The sequence below is a fragment of the Pteropus medius genome, unplaced genomic scaffold (assembly GCF_902729225.1).
Source record: "Pteropus medius unplaced genomic scaffold, Ma_sr-lr_union100, whole genome shotgun sequence".
In the NCBI taxonomy this organism is placed as follows: domain Eukaryota; kingdom Metazoa; phylum Chordata; class Mammalia; order Chiroptera; family Pteropodidae; genus Pteropus; species Pteropus medius.
The window spans coordinates 15,807-38,245 of NW_024349409.1; the positions used below are offsets into that span (position 1 = coordinate 15,807).

The window sequence follows — 22,439 nt, forward strand, 5'->3', positions numbered from 1 at the left end:
AGTCTTGAATTGCTTTCACAAATTTTATTTCTCTGTCAGTAAACTACAGTAAAAAAAAAAACACATAATTGATTTTAGTCTCATCAAATATGGTTCTGAAAACTTGGAATCACCTCCAAATGAAGGTAGTCCTGTCAGTGTTGGAAGTATAGTAATAACCCAGAATATATATTCTGTCACAAAATTGTATCTGTTTATAACTAAGGATGGAAGCAGAATCTGAAACTTTTATTTATCTAAGGTGATTTTACATTGGCAAGAAAATGAAAAAAAAATAGGCAATTTTTGTTATTTCAACTTTGTCCAACATTAAAACTAAAATGAATAGACTAAAGTGGGCAAAAGATCATTTATACATCACCTCCCTCAAGAAGGATTTGCATGAAGCCTGGATTAAAAAATTTCTGTGTTTACATTCTCTGGTAAGAATTTAAACTTTATGAATTTTGATGGTTCAGTGAAAACAGCTGCATGCACATATACAAATTAAAAACATGCAAAATTTTAACTTCATAGAAACGAAAAGAAATTACAGGACTTGTATTTTGTTTTTGGCTAAAAATCGGTCTTTTACAAAAAGGTTCATCAATGGTCATGTTATAATGCTTAAAAATAAATAACATAAACAACAGAAAACTGATTTAGGCATGTGCTTTATCTGTTGATGAATGGTGAATTGCATTTCCAGATACATAATCATAGGTCATGGTTCCTACTGTCGAGGTTTTTATTCTGCCTATGCATCCTACATTTCAATTTCCCACTAGTAAGATTTGTCTCCCGAGGACAAAATGTGTAAATTTAACTATCAATATATTATCTGAATGAGATAATACAGTAAAAATATAATAATTAATATATTTATAAAAAATAAGGATAATAGAGTGGCCACAGTCATGTTCAAATGACTTGAAAAGAAAGGAACGTTGGAGAATATAATGTTGGAAGCTTTTAAGGCTCACTATAGTGTGCGATAGATCACCTAGGTAGTCGTAGAGCTCCGGTGTGTATCTGTGTGTACATGGAATAGTAATGAGGCACTATATGTGGGCTTAACCACCTAAAGTAGTCGTGGAGCACAGGTGTGTGTATTTGTGCGTGTGTGTTTGTGTGTGTGTACATGGAACAGTAATGGGAAGTCACTGTGTATCTACCTTTTGATCCTTGCCTTCAACACATGAGTAAATGAGGCAGCCATTGAAAGTACAGAGTGCGAGGTGCAAATATCAACCTATCTGTTCTGAAAAATCAAAATTAAGAAAATACATAGACACACAGAGAGATAGGCTTGATTTGAACTATATTGCATGTGTGCTCTGGAGAAAGACCACTGGGGTTTCAATAATAGTGACCTTGTTCAAGTATTTGGCTGTGCCATAGCTTTCTCATCAGTAGAATGAGTATGTTTATGTATCTTCATTATTAAGTCATTTTTAGAAATAAACAAGCTAATATATGCCAAGTGCTGTCATCTGTGTTTAGCACAAGGTAAATTATACATTTTTCTCATTATTAAAAAGGAAAAAGTCTGTGTGAAATTTTATTACACCAAATAAATTTAAGTTTGGTTTACATATCATTTTTCTTGTGTTCCAATAATTTTCAAAGGTGTTGATGTTCAAACATTAAAAAAAACCCTTTCATCTCCTTTTATGATAGTCAAAGTATTCACATTACACACATACAATTACACAAGTGAGGATTTCCTGTATTGTGGTTCCAGGAACATTTTAAAAGCTAGTGATTTTACTGCTTCTCTTTCATACTATACATCCGTCTCTCACCAATAGGTGATTCAAGAACATCATTTAAATACCTATTTTTTCTTTTCCTTTTTCTGTTAAAGTTCCTCACATGCAATGCTCAGATTTCTAGCCTCCTGCTCACTTCTGTGACTTAACAACGTCCTCCTGGAAAAAGCATAGTGTGCCTTATCCTTGTCGACGTGGGAACACCATTTCTCATGGCAGGTATGTGAGGTCCCGGTCATGAAATAAAAATAGAAATAACCAGAAAAGGAATCTCCTAGATATGGATATTTCAGGGTAGTGCTTTAAGAAAAAAAAAGGGCAAAGGCATTTTGTTTAGTTTTTAATGGATCGGTACCTTCCACTTCATTTGATTTTTCTGATTCTTCATTCTGTAACTTTGAAATATTTTTGTGAAGTTTTTTCAACAGGTTTAAAGAGTGGCTTCTAAAAGAGAAATCTCCAAATTCTGAATGGGAACTGAATTTACCAGGTTAAATTATGAACAACGAAATTCCATTATAGAGTATTCAGAGAATGCCAAGTATTTAAAACACAATATTTAAAAATACTACTTAAAAATTTACTGCTTGTGTTGCGACATCCAAACATATACAGATTAACAGTTTGACACATTGGACTGTTGCTAACAACAACACTCTTTGGGAGTATGCTTAGGTTAATGCAGAATCTGCTAATGCAAAATTGTTCTGGAGAAAATACCTACAAACCAGTAATTTGGGGTTTAAGATATTGTAATATTCTTGTAAAATATGGTTCCTTATGTGTTATAATTCAGAGTATGGTGAAATGAACTCAGCACCCCAAACCATTACCCAGACGGTTGGGGACCGACTCATTACACCAGGTCCAATTGCTCCTATGTCTTCTCTTCCCTGTGAAACCTTTACAAAATCATGGACACTTGACCTTTCTCAGAACAATGAATGCATTGAGATTAGCAGGAGAGCATGCTCCCAAGTGGTATTATTGTGACAATGATAGAATATGTTAAACAAAGACTGAAGGCCTAGACAAACTTTCATTTGATTTCTGACTTGGGTGTTTACTAGCTTTGATACTTGGACAAAATAACATTATCGATGGATTCTAAATTTTATCATCTACCTGCTGGGAATCATACAAGTCTCTTGTGATTTTTGTTGAGAAAATAAAAGTGAATGTCTGTTATGTAAGCCCATAAAACAGAACTTGGTGCCAAATCATCTCTTCTTACTCCAGATCTCTGAGCTTCTTTACCAAATTAAAATATAAATGTTAAATCCACTTTGCTGAGATGGATGTAGTTAAGAAGACAGTAATGAATGATCTCACTGAAGAGTAAAGTATATCTCATAAGAATTTTGGTATTTGGTGGAGTTCTGAATGGAGCAGCTTCATTTTCTAATGTTACATTGGCAAGATGATTGGGTTGTCAAGCCAAAGAAATTTTGGATTTTCTCTCAATCATTTCTGCTTTTAAAAAGTTCAGCTCTAGTGTTTGTTGTTTAATTCATTCCCCGACCTCTCCTTCTCTACAGGTTTTCAGACCATCCCGTGGAGGTTGATTTCTGGCGTCTTAGGAGTAATGTGTCTTGTGTTGATGGCTACCTTGGGAATGTTGTGGAAAAATTGTAAGTGTTTCTAGTCAAGCCTATATAAAGAGCAAAACAGTGATGAAATCGTTTAACATAAAAGGCTTCATTTGAAGATTTACAAATATTTTGTTATTTGATAAACCTGTATCTAATTAAGTAAATTTCTAATCGTTTCTTATAGCATTTACTAAACCAAGTATTCAGCCAACACCATCTCCAGGACCCAACTTGGAACCCCAGAAAGGTAGGTTTCATGCTGTTGAAAACCTTAGTGTCAGTGGAAGATGAAATGGAATGTTTCTGGTTTCCTTCACACAGAAGCAAGATGGAATGATACATAAAGTAATACGACTTTACATACTAAATGTAGGGTAGTCTCATTTCATTTTTCCCTGATGCATGAATTATTAAATTACATTGAATGTTCTCCTCATATATTTACGTCATAAGATAAATATTAGCCTGAAAGAACATAATGTTCCTGTATGTATGCTCATGATTAAGTAGCAAATTATAAATTATAGTAAATATTGCAGCTAATCCTGATTACCTGCTTGTGATTGCTCATAATTCATACTTTCATATCTCTTTAATTTTGCTTCTATTTATTTTATGACTCAGAATATAGTGCAGAGATTTCTGCAGTTCTAAACTTACACTATATAAGCCAGCTTGGAGTCCAACATTATGCATCTTTTTCCATATAGCACTATATTTATATTTTTCTTTTCTTAGTGTTTTTTTTCCTGCACTTTTGAGGTTTAATTGACTTAAATTCTATGTTAGTTTGATATGTAAAGTAGGTCGATTCAATACACATATATTGCAATGAGATTACTGCCATAGCTTTAGCTAATACCTCGATCATGTCCCATATATACTTTTTTTTTTTTTTTTGTCGTGGGATCAGTTAAGATTTACACTTTTAGCAACTGGCAAGTATATAATATTGTTAACTATAATCACAATACTCTGCAGTAGATCCTCGGAACTTATTCATCTTCTACTGGAAGAGTGTACCCTTTGACCAACAGCTCTCCATTCACCCCACCCCAGATCCTGATAAGCATCATTCGAGTCTATAACTCTAGACCATTAATTTGGCAAAGATTTGACTACCTACCATATGTCATTTCTCTTATCATTGAGGATAATAAATGTTTAAGACACTATCACTGCTAAAATGTATAATTGGATATTATAGTAATCATTTTATCTTCATTTTGAAAATAAAATATCCAAAACAGATATCAGAATTCTCCTAATGTACCACATTCTTTTCCAACTCAGAAAAGATACTAAAATGCTTTCTATTTAAATATCTCTTTCATCATGCTTATTGTCATTCATACAGTAGAAGTCAACTTTGGCTCAGTTGCTCAGAAAGTTTCTTCTAGCTGCCACCTTATCCTATACTCTGCTACATAATTTTTTGTGTGTATACATAACCAATTTAGCATTAAATATAATTAATAAATTATTGACAATTATATAATTTTGACTCTATCTCTAGAATATAATCTCCATGAGGAAAAAAAGTTCATGTCTGACCCATTAACATTCCCTGAACTCTAGTGTATATAGTACATTCTCAAAGAATATGTGTGGGGGAAAAAAATAATATGATTTTTGAATGAGTAAATTGCACTAAAGAAAGTTAAATCTCCAAGGTCATTAGAGACTTTGTCCTCATGTTTTATTTTTTCTTTTAGATTCTTCTTGCCAAAAAATGTGGACTGGGTACCAATGCAACTGTTATTTTATTTCTAATGAAACGAAAACTTGGGAAGAAAGCAAAGATTTCTGTGCTTCTAAGAATTCTAGACTACTTCAGTTACAAAACGAAGATGAATTGGCATGTATTGAATTCTGGTTTCTTGTATTTTCTTTGGCCTAGGGTAAAAATACTATTTAACTATGCTGACTACTTTGAGTCACTCTTTAATCAGGTAGTAAATTGATGGTTGTATTTGAACTAATGACTAGTAGTTTTGTATACCTTAAAACAATCCTTATAAAACCTATAAAATTTCTCAAAGATTTGTATTATAAGGATAAAAATCAAGATACATTTCACTTACAGTGCAAGAGACATTATAGAGAGAGATCAAAGAAGAGATACTAGGTCATTATTTTTATTCAAAGAATCAACTAAACGACTTTATAATTTTTAGTGCTTTAATTAAATTATAATTTCTTTTGTAACTATATAGCTTTGGTCATCATTCTGGGATATAATATGGAATGAATAGAAAGAATATGATTATAAAATTATCCAATTCTTATGAAAAGGTGAAAAATTTCTCTGGCTGCATGAAGAAACTATTTGAGTATAGGTTGAGTAGGTTATATACCCAAGAAATTTATTCCTCATTATCCCGTTGATTTGAGATCAAATTTTATGTTGATCTCCTGTGGGGAAAAAATATGTTTCATAAAAAATCCCTTTATAATATTTTTCATTCCTCAATAAGGAAAATTTTTTTTCTCCATAAATAAATGGTCCTGATAAGTGAGAAAATGTGAAGTATGTTACTATTCCTCCTAAACTAGATGATAAATAATTTTAGTTAGAGTGATTTAAAGTCTGAATCTATGCTGGACACTGACTTTCTTAAAAGTGCACTATTCCCAGAGTAGATTCAAATTATGTTAATATGTTCACCTTCGTTTCCTAACAGGATTTCATGAACCATATAAGGAGATGGTATTATTGGATCGGACTCTCTTACAATAAAGAACGTAGTGCCTGGTTGTGGGAGGATGGCTCTGCTCTCTCCCAAACTCTGTAAGTTTCTGGCAGTCTGGGCTTCTTTATCCTTTAGGAGTTTATTCTTAGATCTGAGCAAAACTGTAACGTCTAGCAGCACTGTAGCTATTATAATCTGTCTGTAGCATGAGAATACAGAAAAGAGAATAAATACAACAGAGTGGCAATTTTAGCCCCTTCTAGAACATCCATGTATATGCTCCAAAGCTCTTTTATGACCTGAGTTTGGTGTACTTGTGACCGTAGAAGAGCTTTTGACCATTGTTTTTTTTTTTGTCTTGATACAAGCACTTGGATGAATTGTGCATGTACAAATGCTCACACACAGAGAAGCTGTCCAGGAAAAACAAGATAGGCATTATTGTCTTTATTTCAGGGAATATTCTCAGCATCTTCTCATATTTCAAATATGCTGTCTTATTTTCTGTATATTTGTGGTCTTAGAATTTCACTTCCATTCATAAACATAGGATTTGCAGCATCATACAATGATAAATTTGCTGCTCTGATTTGTTTTCCTAGCCTAGATTAGTCAATACATCTTCAAACAAAATAGAGGTAAAGTTTATTATATATTAAAACCATTAATAACAATGGAAAAAATCAGTGTCAATGTTATTGATTAATGAGGCAGTAACTGAGTTTTTGTAATATTGTACTCTGAAATCATGAAAAAATATAATGACTCAGTATGTTACTATCTCATTCAAATGCTTTAAAGTTCTATTTTTTATAAGAAACACCATCCCTAAACATTCTCATTTCCTTTAACCATATGAAAACATTTTATTTATTTTTCATTACAGATTTTCATTTCCTCAGACTGTAAATATACAGAACTGCATAGTGTATAGCCCAAATAAAAGATTTTTGAATGAACCCTGCAGGAAAGAAATGCGTTTCATCTGTAAACAGCTTATTTAGTGTTTCTTAGGGCAGAAGGGGTGACAACGAGGTCCAGTGTTAATAAGAATGGTAAGTTTACCTCTTATATGAATACTAATTATCTACTTCTAGGGCCTATAAAGTGTTTTGAATTGTGTCTTATATGATTTTTATATATTTGAAACCATGTGTTTTAAGGTTGATGGAATTTGTGCTCTTCCATGATGACAAAGAACTTCATGAATATTTTGATATAATGCATATGTTTAATATTGTATATGATATATTTTTTCATATGTAAATTCTTGTGAATTTTCTCTGGAGAAATTTAAATAAAACAATTTACATCATAAAACATATATCAACATCATTTCAATTCTCTGTATGGTATACTAATTGGTAAGTTTCATCTCTACCTCACTTTTCTGAAAGTTAATTCTTTCTGGATATCTATCCACCTATATGTTTTAGTTTAGAACTGAAAGTGCCATAGGACAGTTTCCTCATGTGTGTCACCTGGCTTCCCAGGGAACTCATTGAATGCCTTGAAACAATTGTAAGTCTTTGGCCAAGTATGTGGTTCTTGTGTGATTGCTTTCAGAGTTTGCAAGGGTAAAGGGACTCCAAGTTCTGATCATATTAATTTGAAATATCAACTTTTTTTAATCTGCAGATGTTTCTTGACTTATACTTATCCATCAGTAAAAGAATCACTTGCAAGTGCATTGAAGATCTTAATTTCTAATCTATCACAAAAGCTTTTTCTTAAAAGTTATGTGTAAAATATAAACAATTCACTTTTTTTGTGAGTGGGAGCAATTCATTTTATTGAGGAGTTTCTGACTGTATCAAAGAAGGACTGGGAACACAATAAAGTCCTATTTCTGTGACCTGGATGGGATTTTCCTGACCTCACTGATATCAAAATCTTATTCAATTCTTTTAACTGTTGCATATACATCTTAAAATTTTCATATTGACACCTATTTGCTTTCTAGTTTTATATTCCATTTAAATCAGAATAATTAAAAATCTAAATTGACATTCAATATATAAAGAACCAGGAAAAGACTTTATTTCTTATTTCTCAAAATATAAATATATCAGGAATACACACTGAACACATATTCTCATACAAAAATTAACTTAGGGAAAATGCACTTTATATTATGAAAAATAACTTTGGACTAAGAGAACATAAATTGTAATTTCTGTGTATTTGAAATGTTTTGACTTTGTTTTACATGTGATTGCACAATAATATATATTTAATCAAATTTTAAAATAGTATAGATGGAAATCACTAGTTTTCTGTCCCAACTATCTCATCTCCTTGTCCTCCTCTCATGAGACAATTTCCTCCAGGTTTTATGTTTGTTTTGCTTGTTTGTTCTTTTGCTTCTTAGAATGGTTTTCTCTGTAATAAAGCATGGATGAACTATTTTCATAATTTTTTCCCCAAGATGAATCTCAATGGTTTTCATTTAGTCACACTCAAGTATAGGTTCAAAGTATTACTTTTCACGTCACCACCTATGAGGTGTCTAGAGCCCGACCTGCCTCCTTTCTGAGAACTTATGTACTTTCATTATGGTTACAAGAGCAGTGTGGAAACAGAAGGAGTTAAATATGGTGGCTGATGTCCAATTTCAGAGAGTAATCTATGTCAAAATTGTTCCCACTGAGAGAAGAAAATTCCTGTTGCCTCCCAATTACAGCTCAAGGGGCTTGTTCAACTTCCATATAATTTCAAGGAATTTTTGAGAGAAAAATTCTGTTTTGAGTGGTAGATGCTAGGTACCCATGGCAGAGTGTCTTTCCCACAGCAGGGTCCCATCGTACTAGTTACACTCAGTCTGGAACCAACTGACATTTCATTTTCATTATTATTTTTTCCACTCTTACTTGCATTGTTTTCCTTCACCTTGAATATATCTTTGTGATCGTTGGGATGTAAAAGACTTCTTTTACATGAAGGTCTTTCACCAAGTATCTTCTTTTTTTTTCTTCTGACAAGAGATTTCTGATATATTCCCTGGGGAAAGGCACATTATTTTTCTTCTTTTGTTTTTGCTTTTTGCTATGAAATGAGCTAATGCACATGGAAGGATCTAGATGAGTGTTGAATGTAGAACTAAAGGAAGAGGATAAGAAAATATTCCAAAACAACACAATATAACAAAATAATGTTGTCAAAAGTCAGTTTATACTTCCTTAATTTTATTCTGTTACCCTGAATGTATTATCTTGAATGTATGTAATGTACATTATGTATTGGTTCATGACAAATTATAATAAATTTAGAAGCTTAAAACCCATATTTATTATCTTGTAGGATCTATGGATCAGGAACACAGCATGGCTTTATTGTCTCCTTTGCTCAGGGTCTCACAAGAGTGGAACCAAGGTCTTGGCCAGGCTGCATTCTTCTCTGAAACTCAAAGAGACTCTTTCAAACTCACTCAGGCTGTTGGAAGAATTTAGTTCCTTGTGGTAGTAGGACTGATACCCTCAGCTCGCAGAAGCTGCTCCTCTCATAAGCAGTCACACCCTGGCTGCTTGCTTCTTCAAGAACAGAAGAAGAACATCTCTGACTTTATCTTTCTCTGTCCTCTAGAGTCTCTTTTAAGTGGTCATCTGATTAAGTGGGACCACCCATAATAATATCTTTTGAAATCTTAATTATATCTGAAAAATAGCCTCATCTTTGCCACTTAATGTAGTTTAGTCACAATATAACATCCTATCATATTTGCAAACCTCCCTCAAATTCAAGGGGAGGGGACTATACGTGTGTACACCAGGGCATGGTAATTTGAGGCGTCATCCTAGAGCTCTGCCTACTATACCGGCATATCTCTAAAAATTTGTTGTAATTGCTACTCCATAATTTATTATTCATAGCTTACCGTTTTAAATCCAAACATTGCATATTAATTTTTAGTTATTCCTTTAGTGACTTCTAAGTTTACCTACTAATGACAGTTATTTTATAGCTGCACTGGGACAGCTCTTTGTTTATCTCTAGAGATGCCTGGGAGTCAATTTTTGGCTGTTGGCCATGAAAAGAGTAGTAGTAACTAACTAATTATTTTTGTTGTTGAAGGTGCAAAATTCCTGAGTGAAATCTGGGGCCAATTTGTTTATCGATAACTTACACTAGGAGTAACAGTTAGATATTCCGTATCTGCTTAATGGCCAAATTTGTAGAGAACTTCTGCATAAGCTCTTTCGAAATCAAGTTTTATCACACAAATATCAGCAGTTTCATCCATAGATGAGTCATGTCTTTATGCAAATAGAAAAATATTGGGAGCTTGTTACTAGATGTTTCTTTGTCCCCACCTGCTTATTTGAATGCTCTTTCTCCTGCTTCTTCATTTATTAAGAGCCTTATATAAATATGACCATTGGAGCCTTACAATTTTTTTCAGTTTTCTAGACCTGGAAATCTTTGGAGCATTTAAATCTTTTTAATTTCCAAAATTTTGGACCTTTTGAAATTTTTCTCTTTGTATCATAGTTCAGGTTGGAAAGTTTTCTCTAAATAACTGAATAGTAAGTATTTTCAACTTTGTAGGCCAGTCTCTGTTAAAACTACTCAACTCTGCCATAGTAGTTCAAAAAAAGGCATAGATGATAGACAAATAAATAGGAATAGCTGTATTATAATAAAGCTTTATTTACAAAAATAGATGGTGGGACAAATTTGGTTCACAGGTCATAGTTTGTCAACTCTCATCAAAGTGTATAAAATAAGAATATAGATACAAACCCTACTATCACTTTGCCTTAAGGACAAATCACTTGAGGCCAAAGTTTGGAACTCATAGTTAGCTTCCTACATGTTCCTAGTGATTCTTGCCTCATGGGATTCAATCCTTATGAGAAAATCAAACACAGTTTGTTAGGGTTGGTCAGTGTGATGAATGGAATATGGCAGAAGTCACGTATATCACTTTTCAGGCTAGGTCATGAAAGACAGTGGCTTCTGTTTTATTCTTTCTCAGATCGCTTGAATTGAGAGACGCCAGCTACCATGTCATAAGCAACTTTTTGGAGAGGTCCATATGATGAGAGGTTGTGGCTGGACTCATCTCATGACTGATGAAAAAATTGTCATTAAAAAAATATTATAAAACATCACATAGTTCTAACTAGTACTTTTAATATTTTCTAATTACTTGCTAAGGTTTTCTGGACCATATTTTTTGAGATGCTTCTAGCACTATAAGACCTATATTGTAAAATCTAATGTGATCCTCTTTTTCTGTATGTTTTTACTTGGTCCATCAATAAAATTGCTAGACTTGCATTTTTTCCCATTATGGGCTACAGCTATTTGTTAAAACATCGCATAAGTAACATAGAGAAGCTACAATAAAGCATGTGTATCCATGAAGAACACACTCACTTCAGCTTATTTTAGAATGCTTATTCACTGAGAACTTATAAATCTTCCATACAAGGTTTTATTGGCTGAAAGTATCAAATAGATTTTAGAGGAAAGATCTAAAAGAAGGGGTACTTTAATAAATATGCTAGCTAAACCTCCAGTTTCATATTTCAAAGATGATTGCCTGATTCCAAATATTCCTCTTCTCCCTCAGATCTACAAACTCAATAAGGAAAGCAAATAAAACCACAAAAGATCCATGCCCTTTTAGCATCTCCAGAGCCACAGAGTTCGACAACTTTAAAATTATCTTTAAGTAGATAAAAATCATTGACAGAGCTTTTGTTTCAGCCTACTACTGAATGTTTATGGTACAGGGAAGGGAAATTTGTTCTTAAAATATTCTATTAAAAAAAAAAAGAGTAGAGGACAGAGATAAAGTACATAATCAAACCAGGAAGATAAAACTGCAACAATAAATTCCAAAATACTTAACATAGTTTGGGACTTGATAGTTCATAACGCTGAGATAGAGTTTGAAATGTAAGACAAGAAGTGAGAAACTTGAAAAAGTACTTTTTTTTCCTGTGCGAGAAGCAGATAATTAAGAAGGGGTGGTGTCTTTTAGAGATGTGAGTGTAGAAGCCAAGAAATAATTTGGAAAATTTAAGGATCCTGAAGAAATAAAAGGGAGAAAAACATGACTTTGCCTTCCCCATCTCTATATCAGCACCGTTTATGAAGAAAACCGCACAGAATAGGGCAGAACTGACAGAAGAGGAAGCTCTAACTAGGAATCTTGACCATACAATAAATAGAAATAGAAAGAAAAGAAAAGAAACAGACCACATCTATACAAACCTTTTTAACAATTCAAGAAGGTGAACAGAATATTTTCTAATTATGAAGAGCAATCCACCTATAAGAGGAAACAACCATAAAGCGGAAGAAAACTGTAGTACAATGACACAATTAAATTAGATAGGATCATAGTCTTAAAAAGAAAAACAGAAATGCAAAGAGAAAAAAAAGTTGAAGTGAAGCAGGAATTGATAGAACTCAGAAAAATAAAATGCTAAGAGTAAAGTGATAACCAAAGATTTACAAGGCAAATGGGAGCAATAAGAAAGCAAAGGCTGCGATCCTGATACTAGGCAAACAAATATTCCTCTTGAGAGTAAACGAAGGAACAGACAACACTTTATAACGCTAAAATCCAAATATAACCACAAAGAATAAATACGAATCTATCCGGTAAACAACAGTGGCTATATATCTATATATCTATATCTATATCTATATCTATATCTATATCTATATATATAATATAAAAATTACAAGATATGCAAGAAGAAACAGATAGTAACACATTAGTAAAAGGTGATTTTAATAGACTGTTCTCAATATAGGACAGAAAATTTGGATGAAAAATAAGTTATGTTATAGATGATCTAAATAATACAGTCAATATGGTAGGTATTTGGAGTTTATATTGACAGATACTCAACACACATAATTACATATAACTTTTAAATATTTTATTTTCAAAAGAGAATAAATATTTTATTTTTGCAGTTGATATTAAAATTAATATCAATATCATTAACCACAGAACAGTTTTCCATGATGAACTGGCAGATGTGCAAAATCACACAGCTAGATAAAAAGCCTGTCTCTGGAATCTGATTATAAAACACTCAAAAACTACAAATAAACACATGGAAGTTAATGTTGAACAAATTTTCTGATCTCTTTCTAATAGGCTATTCTGCCCTATTGTCTTCATGGAAATTAATTGTAGTGGTTCCATGGATCATTTGCTTGGTGTTCCTTGTGTCTGTTGGAATCTTAGCCACAAAGTATAAGTCTTTGATAGAAGTCAGCTTTTTCGCTGCTCATAGAAAGAAATCTCTTTAAGATCTTTAAGTTTGATTTTCTAATGTAATTTCCTAAGCACCATTTAGTTATAGTCTTGGTACTGTCTCTGTACTGGAGGTGATTTTAGGAGCCATATCAAACATTAACCTCGTCTTTATCTTGAACTTTCAGGCCTTGGCCCTTAGGCTTGTTTGTGCTGTCTCATCCACTTGGAACAGCGTTTCTTTCCTTTGCAACCTGTTAACCTTCATCTCTTCCTTAAACTTACACCAGGGTAACTTTTTCTGAGAAATTTCCATCAGTTTTCTCTTAGTCAGAATCAATCACTCTATACCCTATGCTCTTACCTATACTATGTTAACTTTCCTATCAGATTTGTATTATTTTAGATTCTTCTGTGTATGTCCCTCCAATTATATTGTGCATATGTCATTGGTAATGTATTTTTCCTATTTGTATTCCAACAAAGCGTTTTGTGCAATAGCAAATTTATCTTAGGTTAAATGTGACAAACAAAACTGATATTTTTGATTTGGTCTTTAGTAGCAGAGTGATATTCAGGAAATTTCACTTGGAGTCAGGAGACAGGCAAGAAGGGATTGATTTCAGAGAATTCAGGCATTCAACCCTTGCCAACAAATGCCAAAGGTAATTAAGGAAAAAGACCATGTATTTTCTAAGAGTTAGAAAATAACTATATCTTTGTGTTTATTTGTATGCATATACAATAATTAATTAAATTATTATTACACCCATGTGATATTGTGTTAGATACCCAGGAACATATTCACCAAAAATCCACTTAAATTTGGAAGTTATTGACAATGCTGACATATTAACAATTGTCCAATTAGAATTACATTATCATAAGTTCTGTCTTAGCATTAGTGAAATTAGTTAACAGGGCAGCAATTTAAAATGGGTGAATATATTTTTATCATATAATTTATGTATTGCTTATAATTTATCTTTTACAACAAAAACACCTATATTTCCATTTATAAATGTACATTGAGACTGACTAACTTTTTTTTTGGTTTGGAAATCTCACTTTTGTGAAGACAACTGGCATCAGCATGGGAAAAACTGCTACTCTTTTTCTAGAAATATGATTCCTGAGAGAGACTATAAACTTCATTGTTCTATTTCACTTTCAAGTTTTCTTAAATTAAGTACTGAAAAAGAGATGGTAATGACAAGTGTATGTTTCTTAAATTTTAGTAAGTTTCTCCAGGAGATATTTTTAGGTCTCTAAGCTTTCTCTCTTCTGAGATTACTATTTCAGTATGGAGAACTTTATAAGATACACATCAAATTATGCCATTTCCTTTCTTGAAACTCTTGCTCAGGAACTAGTATAAAGACCCTAAGCCACAATATTTGTGCAAGTTTTACTCACATCTAAACGCTTGCCTATCTCTGCAACCTCATTAGATACCAATACTATTTTATCACTTCCACTCCCTCACTCATGTCTTTCAACATGTTCCCTTTATATATTCTTTAAAGTATACGATCTTCTCACAATTTTGCTCTCTTCCTCCCAAACTTTTGTAATCTCAACCTAAAAAGTGCCTCTATAATCTTCTGGTTAATCATAGAATCACTATAGAAAAAAAATATGTATTTTGATCACCTGGTTCTACAAGAGTTCCTGATAGGTGCTGTCACTTTATCCTGTACTACCCTTTTTGTAACCTTTGTTTACTTAATTGATTTGCATCTTTTTTAAGTTCTTAGTTAGCAAGTCTGTTTACTGCTTCTCAATTCTCAATACATAGCACAATGTTCAGAGTATTGTAAGGGCGCCATAGTGGTTGTTTGATGAATAAATGAATTATTTGTTATTAGCGAGTTGCCAAAAAAATCCCAAGTACATTTTTATTATAGTGCTATAATTCCAATTAAAATAAAAATGTTAAATAGAGTTTTAATTTCTATATACATAAACAATCAACCAAAGTTTATCAGATTTCTTTTCTGTTCTCTTTCTAGTCAGGATTTTGTAAAAAAAAAAAACAACAACAACAACAACAAAAAACGAGTCAAAGATGCAATGTAATATGCATCTGGAAAAGTTTTGGATCAGTTTATATTACAACAGAAGCAAAATGAAATGGGCTTGGCTAGATAGTTCAGCTTTTACCTTGGACAAGTAAATATCTTCCTGCTATTTTAAAACACCAGTTCCAGAATAGCAATATAATTAATTATCTAATGTGCATATGATTAGAAGTTGAATTCCATGATGATGATCTCATAATATGGTAATCAAGAAAATAAGAATAACTTCAGACAATTTTCATATCAACCTTAAGATTTTAGCATTGTTATTTGCATACTTATGCAAATCAACTAAAACTTAGATGTTTAACTTGACAAAGATAAAATTAACATGCACAGAGTCAATATAATACCAATAGCTTAGCTGATTAACAAAGTAGTCAATACCATTAAAAGAGAGAAAAATCAAGTTATGCCTCCAATGAGATCTAAAGCTCAAAAAGACATTATTTTTCAGATCTTTATCCAATATTTATTTTATTCTTTTAACTAAATGATAATACTTTTTAACAGCAGTATTTTGTAATTGTGAACAGAGCGACATAAAATTTAGTTTTCAATATTTGTTTCCTGAAGTCCTTTGCTCTTATTAGCAACTGTATTAATAATAAAGATGAGGAAATGGAGAAAAAATATTTAACCAGTCACTTGTCTATACTTAAGAAAAATCATATTCTTTATGGATATTTCTATTTAATATACTTAAATCTTTGACATCTTTAAGTAACTATGTTAAGTCTTCTATGATACCTCATCCTGATTATTCCAATTCAGATAGAGCTCTTCAAATAGTTGACCCTTAGAAATGAATAACACTAATGTTTAGTTTAGAAGCTAATGACTTATACCCTAGTATAAACCAGTGAATTTCCTAGGTATAGAGGTATAGACTTAATTTTTATTTATCTGAACTATATTATTTACTACATAATGTACAAAGACACTTTTGGGAGGACTATGAAGTAAAAACTATTTTCATAATAATATTGAAATGTGATTTTCTCTTTCCAATCTCATTCTTTCATGAGTGAGTGTTTAAGTATTCCTGAAGCTCTATAACATATTATTTCACAACAGGTTAAATGCTGAAACATACAAGAATTCAGTTGTTTTCTCTCATGACAATTAAAAGTTTGCAAAAATATGAAACAATGCCAATGTTGGCACTGTTTTTTCTGTTTTGAAAAATATAACTATTCTTATATTAATACAAAATGTATATATATTTATTATTGTTACATATACATAAGTGAATCATTTTAATGTATCAGATTCAATTTTTTATATGACAAATGTGGATAAATATATATTATATAACAAAATTTCTTTAGATCTCTCAATAAGTTTTAAAAGTTGAAAGAAGTTCTGACCCAAAATTTTGAGAAATGCTCTTAGGATAAATATAGCACCATTTTTTTTTTTAAATAAAAATTCTAACATGCAGAAGGTACTCAGTTTATCCAAGCATATTATTAAAATCAATTTAAAAGATTCTTATTTATCAAGCACATGTAGAGAATAATCAACTAAAAACACTTTTAGTATCTTACTTTAATTCACTTTTGAATGAAACAAATGGTATCTTACCAGAACTGAGAAGCTTTTTTCTCATTAAATAGTCCCTTGGTTGTAAGTTTTTTGTTAAATTCCAGAGTTCTGAAAAAATAAAGTCAGACAGTTTTTGTCAGTTTTATCACTGCTTTAGTGGACCAGTGTTTTAGCATTCCTTACTCTGCCATTTTCCTTCCTTAACAGTTAAATGGAACAAATATTATTTATTATTTATAAATTAATAAATCTGCCAAAGAAATGTTTCTTTATATTTCAATAAATGCATAATAACTTTTAAAAATAGAATTGTTATATGACAAAATTTTTATTTAAAATGGGAATTCTTTTCCCTTTTAGGTTTCAATTAAAAAGACTTAATACTGAATATAATCATAGCAAGTATATAAAAAATGGTCAATTATTTGATGGTAATTGTAAAGAACCTGGTTATTGTATGTATATAAAGAAAACAAATGGAGATTAAATATTTTAAAACATAAGGAAAAAGCGGAAATACTGAAACTTTTCCAGGAGGATTTTTTCACTTCATTTAAAAAAAACATTTATTTACCTAAAAATATGTATCTAAAATATTGAATCCCATATGAATTTTTGTAGTAAATAAACTATTTATTAAATTTAAAATATTAAACAAGGAAGACTCAAATATACGACTTATTGGTAGATAATGAAATGAAATGGAAAAAGGTAAAGATGGAAAGAAAAATTTAAGAAAACACAAAAAAGTGAAAACTTCGATAAATCTCTAAATGACTGAAGTTTTAAATACTCCAAATTCTTCAACACTTCAAATAAAGTTTAGGTGTCATCTATAGCTTCATATTAAACACAACTGCTTGCTATTATTTCGGGAGTCTTTTCTCTGTTTTATTATAATGACATATGACTTGTAGGGGGAAGAGAATAAATGAAATCTTTAAAGAATGAGCTTTTTCACAAGTCTAGAAAGCAATGGACTGGAAATGGTTGTAAAGATTAAAAGAATGTTAAAACATTTTTTTAAAAAAGTATTCAAAGAACATCAGAGTGCATACATTTTTACAGATAAATGTTTTCAGTTTTTGCAGGTAGATACCCAGAAGAGGGTTTGCTGAGTCATATAGTAATTTTATTCTTAATTTTTTAGGAACCTCCATACTGTTTTCCATAAAGGCTGTACCAATTTACATTCCCACTAGAAGTGTATAAGGGTTGCTTTTCTTCAACATTTTATTACTTGTCTTGTTGAAAATAGCCATTCTTAGTGGTGTGAGGTGATATCTTACGTGGTTTTGATTTGCACTTCCTTAATAACTTGTGAAATTGAGCATCCTTTCATATATCTGTTGGCCATTTGTACATCTTCTTGGGGGAAGTGTCTGTTCAGGTCCTCTGCCCATTGTTTAATTGATTTATTTGATATTTTGTTGTTGAGTTCTTCATATATATGTTGGATATTAACTCCTTATCAGAGACTTTGGTACTAATATTTTCTCTCATTCAGTTGGTTGCCTCTTTGATGGTTTCTTTTGCTGTGCAGAAGCTTTTTAGTTTGATATAGTCTCATTCGTTTATTTTTGCTCATGGAAACAACTGAAGTTTCCTGTTATAGGACTGGATAAAGAACATGTGGAACATATATACAATGGAATATTACTCAGCCATAAGAAAAGATGAAATACTGACATTTATGACAACATGGGTGGATCTTGAGATAATCATGCTAAGCAAAATAAGTCAGACAGATAATTTCACTCATACGTGACTTATAAAACTGAAAGTAACAAATGAACAAGACAAATAAAAACACATAGACACAGAAAACAGTTTAGTAGTTACCAGAAGGAAAGGGGAGAAGAAGGGAAAATATAAAGATAAAGAAAGATAAAGAAGGGAAGATAAGGATAAAAGTGGTCAAATGTATGGTGATGGAAGGAGATTCGACTTTGGGTGGTGAACATATAATGCAATATACAGATGATGTATTATAGAATCATACACTTGAAACCTATATAATTTTATTAACCGATGTCATCCTAATAAATTTAATAAAAATAATATAAATAAATATTTATATGATATTAAATAATAAAAAAGACAGATGGTGTGGGAAGGACTAGCATTGAAGGATTACGTTTAACTGTCAAGAAATAATAGTAAAATGTTTTACAATTTTGAAAATGAGAAAATTTTTGAGATAGCTACATCAAATACTGAACAAAATAAAGAAAATTATTATCAAAAGGGAAAATATTAATGAGGAAGAAAATATAATTGTCATATCCAGTGACTTAGCAGGGGATAATATCAATAATATGATAAAAATAAAACATTAAATAATAATTTTAACAACAACAAAAAGGCATATATCAATAAAAAATTGACAATTATGGAGTAAAAGAAAAAAGTATAATAATGATGAAAATGATTATAAAAAACTTATTTATCTTAATAGAGGTGGTGATTGCACAACATTATGAACGTACTAAATGCCACTAAATTGTTCACTTAAAATTGTTAATTTTATGTTATGTGAATTTCACTTGAATAAATCATTTTTTAGTTACTATGACCAGAAAAATAAAATATGACCAGAAAAAATTCCAAACATCTATCAATAATTAAAATTTTAAAATTCTCTGATTCTGTCTATTAAAAGATATATTGATAAAACAACTGATAATTTCTATGTCTTTGTATAAGAAAAATTAGACAATTTGTATGCTGTTTACACATTTATATGCAATTTTAAAGAGATATGACTGATTAATGAAAACACACCAAGTTTGAAAGTACAAGTAAAGGAAAAGACATATCAAGGGAAAACTGACCAAAGTAAAATTTTCCAGTCTCTACTGATATTATGTAAAACAGAATGTAAGACAAAGAACATTATTATGAAGAGGAGAATAAACTGCAATATGACAAAAAATTTTAAGTTATTGAGAAGATGTAACATTTTCAATAAACATACACTTAAGGTAGCTTCAAGATGCATTAAAGAAATGTTAAGAGAACTACTGGGGAAAAGGAGGAAACAGTGAAGCCACCTTCATGGTGAAATATTTTTTAAAGTCTTTTAAAATTATTAAGATATGAGATAATATGTAACAAATAAAATATGAATAAGAAAATAAATTGTCCTATCTATTGACATATATAGAATTCAATACTAAGTAATTAATACTAATTTTGTCAATCCCACAGAAAAAAAGTAAATATCGATATAGATATTACGTAATTTTAAATAAATGACCATAAAGCATATTTCAACAAATTTGGAAGATTAACTATCTGCAAGCTACTCTTATAAAAATTAATATAAAAGGCATAAATGTTTAAATTTCCATATATAGAGAAATTATACGATATACTACATTACTCATTGCTTGAAGAATAATTTAACAAAATTGTAAAATATTTAGGAATGAATGATAATAAAATTATGTATTAAATGATCTGGGAAATTAGTGAACCGAGTTCAACTTAAAGTGGTAACAACTAATTACGAAAATGATCAAATCAAGGAAAAGAAGGTAAAAAATACAAAAAATGAATTAGATGGTGATGATTATGATGAAGGGACAGTACAGAGAATCTACAAAACAACAAGCAGGTTCTTCTGAAAGATTAAAACAAACCAAAGTTTGGTAAAATTTCAGAAAGAAAATGTCAGAAGGCACAGATGAATGATTTTAGGCATTATAAAGGGGATGCATAGAGAGATAAAATAATTTAGAAAGCAAAAAAAAATCTGCGATAATTTCAGTGCAAAAAACCTGGAAAATGTCAATGACATGAAGAAATGTCTAGGCGAACACAACTTATCCAACTTGAATAATTTTAAAACCATAAAAATATTAAATTAGTGCTTAAATTCTTCCTATGAAAAAAAGCATAGGGCTTTGTGAAGCTTTCTCTGAAAATTTCATAGACTATATTTTTCAATATATATAAACTATTTCAGAAAATAGATAAAGAGCACTTCTGAACTCACTCTATAAGGCTAGCTTAACATTTACCAGCTTAATCTTTTAATAAAATAGGTATTAAAGACAGAGTTAGTTTAAACAGTACAATGAATACTGTGAAATCCTTTCGATTTCACATATTAAATGTATATACTTAACATAAATTTGTCAAATTTATAAAATGTATTATTGTCATTACCATTCATAAAAGATCTTAAAAATTCTCAAATAATTATCTCAATATTAATTAGAATCAAAAATATTATTTTAAATAATCTCTTGATTAGACAGAACATTTAAATGGAAATTTAAACATCTATAAAATAATAAATCCAGTCAAAATATGAAAGGATTAGAATGACCTTTACTCTTTGGTGACTACATGGAAAATTGTACTCTACATGATAAATTTTACTCTAATGGATTTATGATTTTCTGTAGATTTATGAAAGTAGAATGGGATATAATGAAGCTTCTATGATCAAAATTTTATCAAAGGACGAAACCCCATCAGTGAGGAGAGGAGCACTGCAGTTTACATTACTCGAAGGAAAGAGCTAGTCTGAGTACTGTGAGCAGAGGAGAGGGTCGACCATAATCAAGAGATTTTCAAACCGATGTGTGTTGGTGGCATAACCTGGAATCTTAAGAGCTCCAAGTACAAAAAATAAACTTGTCCTTACAATTCTGCCCATGTCCCACCTGGGGTATTTTTCTTAGAACATGACATGAGAAAGGAGTGAAAAAATGAATAAAATTTGCACAATCTCAAGCATTTCTGGGGTGCTTAGTTTCTAGAGCCCTGTTGGAGTTTAATACAAAGATGAACCAACATTTTGAATGAAACTCAGCCAAACCCCCTGACAGATCAACTACTGACAACAGCTAAGAGATCTGACACTTAGGGCTGGTGATGCAGTGATAAGGCACATTAAAAGTAACCAGAGTAACTCAATATAATTAAAGCTTAGCCCAGCCACAACTCATTGCTACTCTTCTTAGAATCTGAATGACCAGTTCCTCTGTAACCACCAAAAGAAAAAAAGTATTGCGCACTGCTTTGTCAAAATATTTTATTTAACCTGCTCTGCAAAAAGCCCAGCTGATTTTACCACTGAGAAACAAAAGACCTACCAATACAGCTTCCTGGGACTCTTGCAGATTTCACGGGCTTTCACCTCACAGTTATTTACCTTCACAGACACCAGTAGCCTGAGTCCCTCCCTACAACCTTCCATTCTTGGCTCCCACTGGAGTTCAGGAACTGCTCTGGCAACTAACCCAAGACTCTGCAGCTGCACAAGTGCAAGACTCAAGCTTAGGCATCCATAGGTAACTGCCACCACTGTGCTCACACAGGCTAGGCCCTCCAGCTGTGCACTTACGTGCCACCATCCTACTCCTATCACCAGCATTCATTGCAGTGTGCATGCCCTGGGTGAGACTGTGCAGCCACGGGAGAGAGCACGCTGACAGTCAGGGCCCAGGCAGCTGCTTGTGGAACCCATTTAGTTCCCCTCCATTCCTGGGACAGAGATATTAAATAAATCCAGTTTTGCCACATTTAAATCTTCCAGT

At 31.6% G+C, this 22,439-nt stretch overlaps 2 protein-coding genes across 4 annotated transcripts; both read left to right on the forward strand.

Annotated features, from left to right (window-relative positions):
- Nucleotides 1–1,917: 1,917 nt before the first annotated feature.
- On the forward strand, nucleotides 1,918–11,832 carry LOC120618064 (natural killer cells antigen CD94-like). 3 transcript variants are annotated; one of them, XR_005657131.1, is made up of 7 exons: nucleotides 1,918–1,970; nucleotides 3,290–3,382; nucleotides 3,528–3,590; nucleotides 5,059–5,201; nucleotides 6,028–6,134; nucleotides 6,923–7,091; nucleotides 9,021–11,832. XR_005657131.1 is itself a non-coding variant. In XM_039881918.1 (6 exons), exons 1-6 carry the CDS (start codon nucleotides 1,964–1,966, stop codon nucleotides 7,038–7,040), a joined length of 531 nt encoding a protein of 176 aa, XP_039737852.1. In that variant the 5' UTR covers nucleotides 1,918–1,963; the 3' UTR covers nucleotides 7,041–8,060. The 3 variants fall into 3 exon arrangements, 1 of the variants encoding a protein (XP_039737852.1); XR_005657130.1 differs by lacking the exon at nucleotides 9,021–11,832 and adding an exon at nucleotides 7,675–8,060; XM_039881918.1 differs by lacking the exon at nucleotides 9,021–11,832 and having other exon boundaries at nucleotides 6,923–8,060.
- Nucleotides 11,833–12,740: 908 nt separating this feature from the next.
- Nucleotides 12,741–17,374, forward strand: LOC120618073 (C-type lectin domain family 7 member A-like). The gene is made up of 6 exons (XM_039881927.1): nucleotides 12,741–12,777; nucleotides 13,160–13,256; nucleotides 13,832–13,924; nucleotides 14,314–14,464; nucleotides 15,321–15,430; nucleotides 17,248–17,374. The coding sequence occupies exons 1-6, from the start codon at nucleotides 12,741–12,743 to the stop codon at nucleotides 17,372–17,374; spliced, it is 615 nt and encodes a 204-aa protein (XP_039737861.1).
- Nucleotides 17,375–22,439: the final 5,065 nt, after the last annotated feature.